The sequence below is a fragment of the Lacerta agilis genome, chromosome 14 (assembly GCF_009819535.1).
Source record: "Lacerta agilis isolate rLacAgi1 chromosome 14, rLacAgi1.pri, whole genome shotgun sequence".
NCBI lineage: Eukaryota > Metazoa > Chordata > Lepidosauria > Squamata > Lacertidae > Lacerta > Lacerta agilis.
The window spans coordinates 22,277,523-22,291,016 of NC_046325.1; the positions used below are offsets into that span (position 1 = coordinate 22,277,523).

The 13,494-nt window shown below is 41.1% G+C and overlaps 2 protein-coding genes across 2 annotated transcripts; both read left to right on the forward strand.

The window, feature by feature from the left end:
• Positions 1–2,397: 2,397 nt before the first annotated feature.
• LOC117057680 (olfactory receptor 14A2-like) lies at positions 2,398–3,027 on the forward strand. Its single transcript, XM_033168519.1, has one exon. The coding sequence runs from the start codon at positions 2,398–2,400 to the stop codon at positions 3,025–3,027; it is 630 nt and encodes a 209-aa protein (XP_033024410.1).
• Positions 3,028–10,013: 6,986 nt separating this feature from the next.
• Positions 10,014–10,958, forward strand: LOC117057681 (olfactory receptor 14A16-like). Its single transcript, XM_033168520.1, has one exon. It carries the CDS (start codon positions 10,014–10,016, stop codon positions 10,956–10,958), a length of 945 nt encoding a protein of 314 aa, XP_033024411.1.
• Positions 10,959–13,494: the final 2,536 nt, after the last annotated feature.

Genomic DNA, 13,494 nt, shown 5'->3' on the forward strand with positions numbered 1-13,494 from the left:
TATAAAAATTACAGAGATTCCAGTGGCACCTTAATGACTAACTCTAATCATGTTATGTAATTATTTAAATTTGAAACAAAAGGGAAGTTGCAATGAATCTTAACAGAATAAAGTTAACTAAAAAACAAAATGGTTACATGAATCCTGGAAGACCTGCTTCCTGCCTTGCAGATCTTTTCCCACCTGGCCTCGGAGGCCGGGGCTCTGACTGACTCCACCTAAGGCTGCTGAAGGAGGTTGTTGTGGGTTGTTGCTGTTATTGATATTATTTTTTGTTTATTATGATTTATGTGAAAATGCTTCTGTTTGGTTCTATGCTTTTTGATGGTTTATGTATTGTTTATGATAACATATAGAAAAAGTGGCCAAAAAAGCTTTCTGTTCTTTTGAAATAAGATCTCAGACTCCTGCATGCACACATAGTCCAGGTTTGCGTGAAATCCAATATTAACAGAACAACCTGGAATTGCTGGCTCTTGTCATGTCAAGGTTCTCCTTAAGGATAAGATTGATACTATTACTATTAGCAAAATTCATCTCAGAAGCAGTAAAAATCAGAAATCAGTATGTACAGGCTAAAAGCTCTCCTGTTTGCTAGCAAGGACAAACTTACACCTTATTAACTGTAAGTATATTCTATTGTTGTACTGTGTATTTTGGGTCTATGGGCTACAATAAATCTGTGTGTGCGGTTTGCTTGTTGTCATTACTAAGAAGCATCTCACTTCTGAGCTTTGTCAGTCTCCAGGGAACACATTTGTGATCCAATTTATACAGTACAACCAAATACAGTATAAGAGACATTAACATGGCTATTTCCAGTGCAGTGCCCTTGCCCTTGTTCTGGTCAGAGGTAGAGAAAGAAAGGATATCAAACCTATAGATATACATTTCCTTCAAAAACTGTACATTATGCATGAAGACACTGCAGAGAGAAGCAGAAGGTGTACTAACGGAAGAAAATCATAAAGAAAAAAGAGTAAGTTTTCTCACTTTCTCTCTCACTCTGAAATTGAACTTCTCAATTTTCTATGCTATCTACCTCTCTAATAAATTATTATGCTATTTTCTAACTCTTCCCCTATCCACTCTTTATCACAGTCTGCATTATTATTTGTCCTTCAAAAGCACACCATTTCTGAAATATGTCTTCCTTTGCTATTTGAACCAAACAGCACCTTGTTTTCATATGCTGAAATAGATGGCAACCAAAATGTTCAAGATGCGGGAACAACTACTCTATGGGGGTTAGTTATGATTTTTGGATGGGGGAAGGGAGTAGACAAATTAATGGAAGATAAGTCTGTCTCTAAATGTCAGTTGATGGGAAAAGACAAGTAGGGCTATTGCACATGTGTCGTTCTGTGAAAGAGGCACCCTATTATTCTAAATCAATAGATTAGCTTGTGATAATTCACATAGAATTTGTAAAATGCATAATGACTTTAAGTGTAAATCAACTGAGTAGAGCTCTCTTTTTTCATGGATGTAGAATTTCTCATAAATCCCTTTCATTTTACAGAAGTTGCTAGCCTGACTGAGCCAGGAACCTACCAGCTCAGCTGGACATATGCTGGATCCAAACTCCATGCATCCTGGAGGATCGAGCCATAGGATTTTGCCCTTTGGAAGAATATCCTCTTCTTAAGACTTAAACCAGCCTATATTTGACTGAGCCAAGTTAGGAGCAAGGAATCAGCCAGCTGACCTGGAGCTGTGTTGGAGCTCTGCAGCATCCTAAACTGCTCATCCCCGTAGATCTTGCCACAGGATTGCCCCTTAGTCTGCTAGCCTTTTTAAATTCACCACATGACTCTTTTCCATGTTTCATTTAACATATCAGCAAAAGTACCCATCTTTAATTCACATCTCTTCATATTCCCTCACTTTCCCCATAAAAAAAACTGATTAATAATTGTGAGTTATTTATAATAAAAAATTAAAGACAGGAAAAATCCTTCATGGAGACCTGTCCAAATAGTCCATAACACTTTCTGCATGACTTCATAGCTATCTTCCTTTCCAGAAGCAGCTGAGTTTCCTGAGGAGAAAATGTCCAACACAAGCACAGTAACATACTTTCTACTTGTTGGTTTCTCTGAGATTCAAGAACTGCCCAACCTAAACTTCATAATGTTTCTCATAACATATTTTGTTGCCTTAATGGGAAATATTCTCATAATAACCACGGTAGTTCTCAATGCCCACCTCCATACCCCAATGTATTTCTTTGTCCTAAATCTATCCATTGTTGACCTTGGATACATTTCAGCCACTATCCCCAAAGCCATGTCAAATTCCTTAATGAAGACTAGAGTGATCCTATATGCTCATTGTGTTGTCCAGTTATTTTCATTTGTTGTCTGTGGCGCATGTGAATTTTTCCTCTTGACAGTCATGGCCTATGACCGCTACATTGCCATTTGTCATCCACTGCATTATGAAACCGTAATGAGCAGAGGCAGATGCATTCAACTGGCATGCTTTGCATGGACATTTGGCCTTCTAACAGCAACATTGCACACTGGGGCCACATTTGCAAGTCCCTTCTGCTCCATCGTCATCAACCAGTTCTTCTGTGAAATACCGCAGGTGCTCAGACTATCCTGCTCTGACTTGTATATACTTGAAGTTGGAGCTGTTGGTCTGACTGGCTGTTTATATTTTGGATGCTTCCTTTTCATCCTTGCATCTTATGTGCAGATATTTAAAGCAGTGATGAGAATCCCCTCTGTTCAAGGAAGGCAGAAGGCCTTCTCTACCTGCCTGCCCCATATAATTGTCCTATCCATGTTCTACTTCTTTGGTGTCTTTGCCTACATGCGGCCAGTCAATAAGATTCCATCACCGATGGATCTAGTGGCTGCTGTATGCTATTGTGTTGTGCCACCATTGATGAATCCAATAATATATAGCATGCGAAATAAGGATATCAAAGGAGGACTCTGGAAACTGATTGCCTGGAAATCTCCTGGGAAGACAATTGTCCAGTTGTCACTGCTCACTTCAGCATTTGCTCCTTCATGAAAACTCTCAAATTGTAAGTGTTATTTGTTAATAATGTAGCTGATGGAAAATAAGTTAAACTTTTCCTATGTTTATCTTTTTAATAAAATAAAATAAAAATCTAAAGACTGAGAGAGACATCCTCACTGAAGATGGCTGCTGGGTAACATGACTGATATTTGGGGTGCATTAATAGATAAAATTCACCCTTGTGAAGAGGTCTACAATTAACTGACTGTGGTAGCATTTGAGATTTCACAGCAGCAAGGTAAGATTGTTCAGGGAACGCTGCCCAGTGTCCCCTCACTCCCCACCAGAGGTTCAAAATATATGGAACAAAACTGGTTGGTTTTTTTTAAATTACACTCTATGAGGGTTTAACACTGGATAGTTTAATAACTTTAATAAGTAAGGCACATATCGTGGTTTTAAATACAATTTCAGAACATTTTAAAAATGGGTCCTCTGATGCATGTTTAGGTTAAAAGTGGGTCCTGAGACTAAAAAGGTTTAAGACTACTTGTTCACTGGAGGACACCATGTTGGCTACTACTACTTTGTATAATATAATATAATATAATATAATATAATATAATATAATATAATATAATATAATATAATTAATATACAGTGGTGCCCCGCTAGACGAAAATAATTCGTTCTATGAGTTTTTCCATAGAGCGAATTTTTCGTCTAGCGAAGCGGCAATGGAGCGCGGAGGTTTTCGCGCTAAAAAAAAATATCCGTCTTGCGAAGCAGCCCCATTGACTTTTTCGTCTTGCGGGGCAGCTAGTATAATATAATATAATATAATATAATATAATATAATATAATATAATATAATATACAAATCAATACCAGGAGTCCAATGTTGGAATAGAAGGATGACTGGGAGCAGCCTCCAGGATCATATAACACCAGTCCTAAAGGATCTACATTGGCTCCCAGTACATTTCTGAGTGCAATTCAATGTGTTGGTGCTGACCTTTAAAGCTCTAAATGGCTTTAGCCCTGCATAGCTGAAGGAGCATCTCCACCCCCATCATTCAGTCTGGACACTGAGGTCCACCTCTGAGGGCCTTCTGGAGGTTCCCTCACCACCGTGAGTAGTGAAATTACAGGGAACCAGGCCTTCTCGGTAGAAGTGCCCACCCTGTAGAACGCCCTCCTGTGAGATGTCTAGGAAATAAACAACTATCTGACTTTTAGAAGACATCTGAAGGCAGCCTTGTATAGTGAAGTTATTAGGTTTGATGTCTTACTGTGTTTTAATTTGTTGGAAGCCACCAAGAGTGGCTGGGGAAACACAGTCAGGTGGGTGGCATATAAATTATTATTTAAAATTATTATTATACCATTACTAGTGCTGCTGTATATTAACAGTGCATAGATGTAATGAAAAACCATTTCCTCCTCTACCACCCACCCACAAATAATTTAAAGTGAAGCTGCCTTTCTGGGCTGGAGGAGCTTTGGACAATTTCCTGTTTGGGCTAGAGCTTTCCTCAAACAATAGGATCTTCCTGCTTCTGGCATGTTTCTGTGTTGTCCTTGCCTTTGATGCCCAACTCAACTCCTTGTTTCTAGCTGACCTCAGCTGCCTGTGGGTGGCATAGTGACAAATCAAAAGGGCTTACTCAATAATACCTGTTTTGTGGTATCTATCCAACATTTTATCTCACTTTCTTATATTCCTTTATGTTTGCCATCTGTTATCCATCTCTAGACCCCCCCCTCCCTTCAGGATTATATCATTCTGAAATTTCACTCATGATACATTTAGATTTATTGCTGATGTACTCAAATATCAGTTGAAGGCAGAAGCTGGAAAAGTTTGTGAAGAGATTAATCTATGGCTGTAATCAAGAAGGGCTTAAATAAAATAATTTGGTTGGAATTGACACTTCAAATATTTCAGTAGTTGTTTGTTGTAAGCATTACATCACTTTTAAGAGAAAAGTGCATTTTTCATCATTATTTTAAAATCCATTGTGCTCAGCTAAATTAGTTCAAAGGCATAAGACTTTCCCTTGAGGAACAGTTAAGCTAAATTCTTCAAACGAGACCACAAACACCTGAAAAACTGCCTCACTAATTATACATCATTATATTGATTGGAAAGCATTATCTCAATAATGTTCATCTATTTCCCTTCTTTTTTCTTTGATTTCTCTTCGGAGAAATAAAATAAGTGTACCATTTAAAAATAGTTGCAATAGTTGTTTCAGAATTAGAATCCCCAGCAGATGAGAACTTTAGCAAATCATGTTCACCTAGCATTGACCCTGAAAATCTTCCAAGTTTCACATTAAATGAGTTGTATAGAATGTGTGTTGAGTGTCCTCCTTTCCTAGGAGACTTATTAAAACAGTTTGTAGATTCTAATGATTCATTATTTGTGTTTCATTATTCCTGCCATCCCATTGGGGGGAAAATATTGTCAAAATCTTACTGAGGTGGATATTTCACAGTTTTTCTGCAGAGAAAAAGGAAATAAAGCTTATATTCAAACACATAAAAAAATAAAAATCCAATGCCCCATTACATAGGAATAAGGCCTACACTTTCAGATTGTGATTAGGTGTGGTGCAATCCTATAGTACTTACTGGTACATGGAAGTAAGTCCCATAAAAATCACTGGACTTACTTCTCAGTAGTCATGAATAAGAGTCTGCTGTAACTTCCAAATAATATGAGAAATCATCCTCACATTCTCCAAAGTAGTAGTAGTAGTAGTAGTAGTAGTAGTAGTAGTGATAATGATGATGATAATAATAATAATAATAATAATAATAATAATAATAATAATAATATATTTATACCCCGCCTATCTGGCTGGGTTTCTCCAGCCACTCTGGGCGGCTTCCAACAAAATATTAAAATACAATAGTCCGTCAAACATTAAAAGCTTCCCTAAACAGGGCTGCCTTCAGATGTCTTCTAAAAGTCTGGTAGTTGTTTTTCTCTTTGACATCTGGTGGGAAGGCATTCCACAGGGTGGACGCCACTACTGAGAAGGCCCTATGCCTGGTTCCCTGTAACTTGGCTTCTCGCAGCGAGGGAACTGCAAGAAGGCCCTCGGCGCTGGACCTCAGTGTCTGGGCAGAACGATGGGGGTGGAGATGCTCCTTCAGGTATACTGGACCGAGGCCATTTAGGGCTTTAAAGGTCAGCACCAACTCTTTGAATTGTGCTAGGAAACGTACTGGGAGCCAATGTAGGTCTTTGAAGACCGGTGTTATGTGGTTTCGGCAGCCACTCCCAGTCACCAGTCTAGCTGCCGCATTCTGGATTAGTTGTAGTTTCTGGGTCACCTTCAAAGGTAGCCCCACATAGAGCACATTGCAGTAATCCAAGCGAGAGATAACTAGAGCATGCACCACTCTAGCGAGACAGTCCGCGGGTAGGTAGGGTCTCAGCCTGCATAACAGAAATATGACCAGTGGTGACACCAGGAAAAAAATAATGGGATAGGGTGGGGCATAGAGTGGTGAGAATTTGTTCCATATAGTAGATTCCTGAAAGAGAATGACTGCTATAGTACTCTTTCACATTCAAAACACATTTTCCCCGAAGATTTTGATGGTAGAGTTTCAAGTAAGGCTGTGTAACATCCCCTTGTTTTGAAACCCAGCTTAAGATGATGTTTGCTGAATCACAGAATTGTAGACTTGGAAGGGACCACAGGGGTCATCTAGTCCAACTTTCTGCAATGCAGAAATATTTTGCACAACTCATGACCCTGATATTAAGGGTTTCAAGCTCTACCGACTGAGTGATTCTCACTGATCTCTACTTCTCAAAAGCTTTTCTCTTCCCTCAAAAGAGGATCTTGCTTCTATCATTTGAAGGGCAGTTGGGATTTTTAAAGAATTTTTCTACAACTCCAGAGGTTGGAGGGTTGATGTTTCCTTACTGTTGCAAGGTGGTAGAGGACAGAGGGTGTGTTATTCTATCCATTACATATTTACTCAGCACTCTGCAGTCTATCTGGTCACCCATATTCATGAACTGAAAAAGGGTTCCCCTGGGCTGTAACTGAAGCACAGGAAGTTTCAGAGGCTGGCTACCAAGTGCCTGAGAATGGTGCTCTTGATGCTTTTATTTTATGTTTCCCCCCTCAATGATCCCACCTTTCCTTTCTTCCCATCCTCCTTCCCATTGTTATTTTCACAGCAATTAGGGTGAATGCTTGTGAGCAGCCCAAGGTCACCCAAGGTGAGCTACATGGCTGAGTGGCGATTTGAACTCTGGTCTTCCAGATCTTAGTCCAACACTCTAACCACTGCACTACAGTCTCCGGATTCACCAATCTGTCCCCAGACAAAATCTGTCCCTGGAATGTCCCTGATTTTAATTAATGTCCCTGGATTTATGCTTGGGGACTTCCGGCGGGGCAACATGGCGAGTGCCATGGCAGCGAGCAGCACTGGAGGTCCTGGTCATGTCAAAGTTCCAGCCAGCCAATCTGCTGGCTGGGGGGGGGGGTATTTTAACCAAGGCGCGAGCCAGAGAACTTCCTTCTGGCTCACTTCCTCGATCAATGCTCGCCCTGAACTCGCGCAGAGCTGCTCGCAGCAGAAGAGGCTGTGGCACTCTTCTTCTGCAGGCTCTGTGCACCCGAGTTGGGGGGGGGGGAGTGAGGCAGTGAGGTGGTGAAGAAGAGGAGGAGAAGAATACTAAAGAGCTGTGCTGCATTGACAGAGAGAGAGAGAGAGAGACGCAGCGCAGCAGTGGCTTCTCCACACTGGAATAAAGAGGCGCGAAAGCGAAGGCTGAGGGGGGGAACAGGGGGGGGAGGAAAGCAGGCAGGCGTGTGGGCTCCTTTGTTTTCGCTCCCCGCTCTCACTCCAACAGCCACTGTGAAGATGGTGAGTTTAACGGGGGGCGAGGAAGGCGCTGCGGTGCCCCTTGTCCCCAGCGGTGCCATGCTGCCTTCTTGCTGGGAGTGGGGCATGGGGGGGGCTGAAACGTTCTCAGGGGACGGAGCCTCCCTCCATGCCTCCTCCAGCACCAGCAGCCTCTCTTGTGAGGAGGGCTGTGTGCGCAGGGGTGTAGCAAGGGGGGGTGGGGGGCGGGCCGCCCTGGGTTCCATAATGGAGGGGGTGACAAATTATGAAGGATTTTTTTTTTAAATGCCTGAAGGTCTTATCTTACTATACTAGGGATTATATAGCTATATATGAAATTTCATGCATATCGGTTAATATCTTGACCCTCCACCAAAATAGCTGTTCACTTGGCTGTTTTCCTATGTCATAAAGGCTGAAATTTCAGCTCAGAGAACACTTTACTGTTCCCAACCCTAACCCTGTGGAAAGCCATCTAATTAGACTTTAATTAGATGTTTAATTAGAGATGTTTTTAGGAGGTAATTTAATTATTGTTTGATTTTATACCAATGTTATGTATCTGATGTTAGCCACCCTGAGCCCGACTTTGGCCAGGGAGGATGGGATATAAATAAAAGTTTTTTTATTATTATAACATGTTATTATTCCTTTGTAAGAAAATATGAAATAATGTAAAACCATTTTTTTGCGGGGGGGGGGAATCAATGGGGGGGTTGGTAAGAAATTTTCCGCACCAGGTACCACCTGACCTTCCCATGCCTGGGGGGGTTGACAAAATTTTTTTTGCCCCCAGGTACCTATTTACCTTGCTACGCCCCTGTGTGTGCGAGTCTGTTGTTTGTCCACCTCTGGTAACGAGGTACCACCACTGCCAGTTAAATCTCCATAGAGACTGCACTCGCCCTCCAGCAGTTATGGGAAGCTGGTGCCTTGTGTGTGTGTTTTAATGCATGATTTCCCAAGATCAGTGAGCGCCTTTACTCGATCTCTCTCCACCCACCCCCCATATCTCTTTTTTTGGGTTTAAATATTTAAACAAGTAAATGTGTTCCAGTTCACCCAACCTTTTGTGTCTTGCATCCTTTGTGGTCACAATAAATGAAAGTTAATTTCCCAGCTGAGTTTCTTCATGCAGCTGAAGTCTCTAGGTAACAAGTTTCTCAAATGCTTGGACCCAAAAGAAAGAGGGAGGGAAACTACCAAAATAAACCTTCAAGTCACATGCACATATACACCTCATTAGCAGCCTTAAATACCAGAATCAGTGGAAGAAAACACTTTACTCTCCATTTAGAATCTGAATGACCTAGTGATATGTTCATAGATCAATACAGAATTGCATAGCGTGATGGGTGGTCACTACAATAATTCAGAAGAAATAATCAACAGCACGGTAACAATCTACCTTTCCCCCTCACCATCTCTATAAAAAAACTCCTCTGAATGACATTTTTGTTGTGAACATATTATATTTTCCCTGTTTTCCCTTTCTGACCCTTTGTTCACCAACTCTCTACTCCATAAATTGACTTTTTAAGATGTAAGTGCAGTTTAAGTTAAGGTGTTATTTGAGAGGAAAAGTGGAGATTGCTTATCTACATGCAGGGACTAAATATATGGAGGCTAAGATCTTCCAGAAATCCTCCTGCAAAGATTGAAAAGCCATCAATTGGGGATACACTAGCTCCAAATTTCCTTCATAAAAAATGTGATTTAACTAGACAATCTGTGCTTCTAATTAAGAATCTTTCAAAGCAGACATAAACTTAAAGCTCTTAGTTATGTTTATATTTTATTTACATTAACTGTCTTGTATCTTTATTCTTGGGGCATGAAATCTAGCTCTTTCAGTCAAAATAGCTGATGAATTTGAAGGAGAGATGAAACTACTGAAATGTTTATGGAACAGTTCCCATATTGCCAGTTCAGGGTTACATTGAGATATGTGCTTTAAAACATTTGTTTGGTACAGTGTGAAGTTCCTCTTTTTACTTCATGTCTTACGCTCAGTGATATTCCTGAGTCATTGTTGGTCAGTATGGTCAACAGAGGCCAGATTACATAAGTCTTTGGTCTTATCCAGCAGATTTCTTATGTTCAGGCTCATGCCCTCTAATTTCTATCAGTTCTCTCTTCTTCCCACAGGGTAGATAATGTCAAATGAGACCAATTTTCTTCTTCTGGGATTCTCTGATATTCGGGAGCTGCAAATTTTACACTTTGTGATATTTCTTCTGATTTATTTGGCTACTGTCATGGGAAATCTACTCATAATCATACTCGTAACCCTCAACCGCCAACTTCACACACCTATGTACTTTTTCTTGATGAATTTATCCATCGCAGACATTGGCAACATCTCCATCAACGTCCCCAAAGCTATGAGCAATTCCCTCATGAACACCAGGTTGATTTCATATCCAGAATGTGTTTCCCAAGTCTTTTTCCTCATCTTCTTTGCAGTGACTGACATGACCCTCCTCACAGTTATGGCTTATGATCGATATGTCGCCATCTGCAATCCATTACGGTATGAGACACTGATGAATGTGAGAGCCTGCATCCAAATGGCAGCCAGTTCATGGATCACTGGTTTTTTCTTTGCAGTGTTACACACTGGGGGCACATTTTCCATAAGTTTCTGCTCCAATGTTCTCAACCAGTTTTTTTGTGAAATTCCACAATTGCTAAAACTCTCCTGTAATGACAATTATATGACAGACGTTGGTGTCCTTGTATTTGTTGCATGTGTAGCTTTAGGTTGCTTTATTTTTATAATTTACTCATATGTACAGATCTTCACCAACGTACTAAGAATCCCTTCTTTGCAGGGAAGAAAGAAAGCATTGTCTACCTGCTTGCCGCACCTCATTGTTGTCTCCTTATTTATCTGCACTGGCACCTTTGCCTATTTGTTTCCAACTCAAAAAGCCCCAAAACATCTGGTCATGATGATTTCTGTGTTATATTCTATGTTACCACCCATGATAAATCCAGTGATTTATTGCATGAGAAATCAAGAGATCAGATCCGCACTGTCAAAACTTTTTGGATGGAAACTATGTTCCAAACATCAGATGACAACCGTCATTTTATGATGTAGTGCTTGTGTGCTTTATAACTTAAGTTCCTAAGAGAAATATACCCACAAATGTATAACTTATACCTATACTTTGAGTTGCCTTAAACCGGGACAGACTACTTGTCTATCTAGCCTTGTGCAATCATATATTATTTCTGCTTCTTTGCTCATCATTGTTGTGTGTGTGTGTGTGTGTGTGTGTGTGTGTGTGTATGTTGTGAATCAGGTAACATTAGGCAGTGTGACAGAAGCAGCCCAGGGAGCAAAGATTGCCACTTCTGAAGAACTACAGAAAAAGGCATGTTTCTTTGACACTATGCATACCAACCAGATTATTTGTGTATTGCCAGGAAATGCACAACATTCAGCTGTGCTATGCACATTCTCAAAGGCATGCTGTGGATTATGTGCCTTCACTGCACTCAATTTGGCACCTGCTGTAAACATTTTTGTTTAGGCACACCTTCCCAGATATCTAGAATGTTAATGCGTATTTCAATCTGTTTTTAATTTATTGCTGATTCTATTTTTTGAATGTTTAAACAGTTGTTCTTAACTGTTTTTGCCAATAATTTTATTTATTCTTTTGTAAACTGATTTGATTTTTTAAAACAAACAAATAGTGTATAATTTGGATAAATAATAATAAAATTTGGATCATTTGCCCTACAGTATTGTGCACATGAGCAGAGTTGCCATCTCATCCTTCCCTGCCCTATCCCCAATTGCAAAAATTGAGCAAATGCAGCTTTTGTGGCCGTGGAATATCAAGACATTTTTTAAAAAGATGCTCTACCCTTTCCCACTGCATGCTCTCATATACAGGCAGTGGGGTAACAGCTACAAGTCTAGGCTGTGGTGGAAGCTTTTTGCCTGCCTGGAAGTGGGCTTGCCCCAAAATGGGAGGAGGAGGAGGAGAGAGTCAAAGACAGATGGCAGGGAGAGAATGCTAGACAACCTCCACCCAAAAAGGAAAAGGGCGGGTGGGAAGTGGATAATGGCATAACCTCTTAACATTAAGGGGGGGGGGATTTGAGGCATTCCGCATCCCGCCGACCCTGTTGCTCACCCTCTTCCTGCTGCTGACACCTTCCTTGCCAGACTGGTCACTTACCCCCTCCCTCCCCCTTGCCCCTTTGTCTGCTGTCCTCCTCCTCCTCAGCCTCAGGGAAGCCTTGGGAGATGCCACAGGACTTGCCATGGGCCTGGCATGAGGTTGCACCAGCCTGCACAGTGTGAGGAAATCACAATATCAGTGATCAGCCAGTGTGGTGTAGTGGTTAAGAGCGGTAGACTCGTAATCTGGTGAACCAGGTTCGAGTCTCCGCTCCTCCACATGCAGCTGCTGGGTGATCTTGGGCTAGTCACACTTCTTTGAAGTCTCTCAGCCCCACTCACCTCACAGAGTGTTTGTTGTGGGGGAGGAAGGGAAAGGAGAATGTTAGCTGCTTTGAGACTCCTTAGAGTAGTGATAAAGCGGGATATCAAATCCAAACTCTTCTTCTTCCTCTCTTCTTCTTGATAGGTTGTCTGTTTGGAAGACTAGTGGTATTTTCATTTCTTTACTTCTGCTCCTCTTTGGATGTTTGACTTGTGGGAATGTTGAGGGATGTGGGAGAGGATATATTGTTTTAGATATCCTATCCCAACTTGCGTTTACAAGCTTGATAATATCAGCAGAGCTAACATTCCCTTTTTACTTCATATGCGCAGCAGAAAGTTTGCATAGACTCGCTAGAGTCTTAAAAATATTGTCCTGGTGTCTTCCCCTTTTTATCCCTCTTTCAATAAGACACTTCACAGGGTTTGGTAAAGTGTATAACATTTACTCACAAGTAATCATCATCTAGTCACATAAGGATCCTAGAGGCAGGCTTAAAAGTTACTAAATAACATACATATGGTGACTTTCTCCTTTTGAGAGAAAGTCCCTCTTTTTACTTTTGGCCTAGTGCCAACGGTGCATTTTAATAATGCTGCTTTTAAACTGTCCTAGAGATAGACACGACAACTGACCAGCGACATGGAGACTCGGCATACACACTACAGTTGGAAGCTCCCAACTGTAGAGTTCACCCCCAACTGTAGAGTTCCATATAAGGAAGTTGGGTTTGACTGCCCCTGTCCTTTTACATCCCACATACCCCTTCTCAGGCAAATTCAACTTTATTCAACCACCCAGAGTCCCAGCTTGACTCGTAGATTCTGGAAACTCTCTCTAGGCAAGGGTTTTGTCAGGATGTCCGCAGCCATCTCATTGGTGCAGCAGTACGACAGTTCCACAAGTCCATCCTGAACTGCCTGACGTATAAAATGGTATCTCACACCTATATGTTTTGTCCTGGCAAGAAACTTTTCACTCTGTGTCAGTTTTATGCAACTCTGATTGTCCTCCAGCAAACTGACAGCTTGCTTTCTCACCAAACCAAAGTCCTTGATGAGTTCATCGAGCCAGGCAATCTCTCGGCACGCTTCCGATGCAGAAATATATTCAGCTTCTGTGGAAGATAATGCTACACAGTTCTGTTTATAACTGCCCCATACAACAGGTC

Bases quoted from the DNA above. Each gene is read 5' to 3' on its own strand.
- LOC117057680 (XM_033168519.1), top strand. From the start codon at position 2,398: ATGGCCTATGACCGCTACATTGCCATTTGTCATCCACTGCATTATGAA.
- LOC117057681 (XM_033168520.1), top strand. From the start codon at position 10,014: ATGTCAAATGAGACCAATTTTCTTCTTCTGGGATTCTCTGATATTCGG.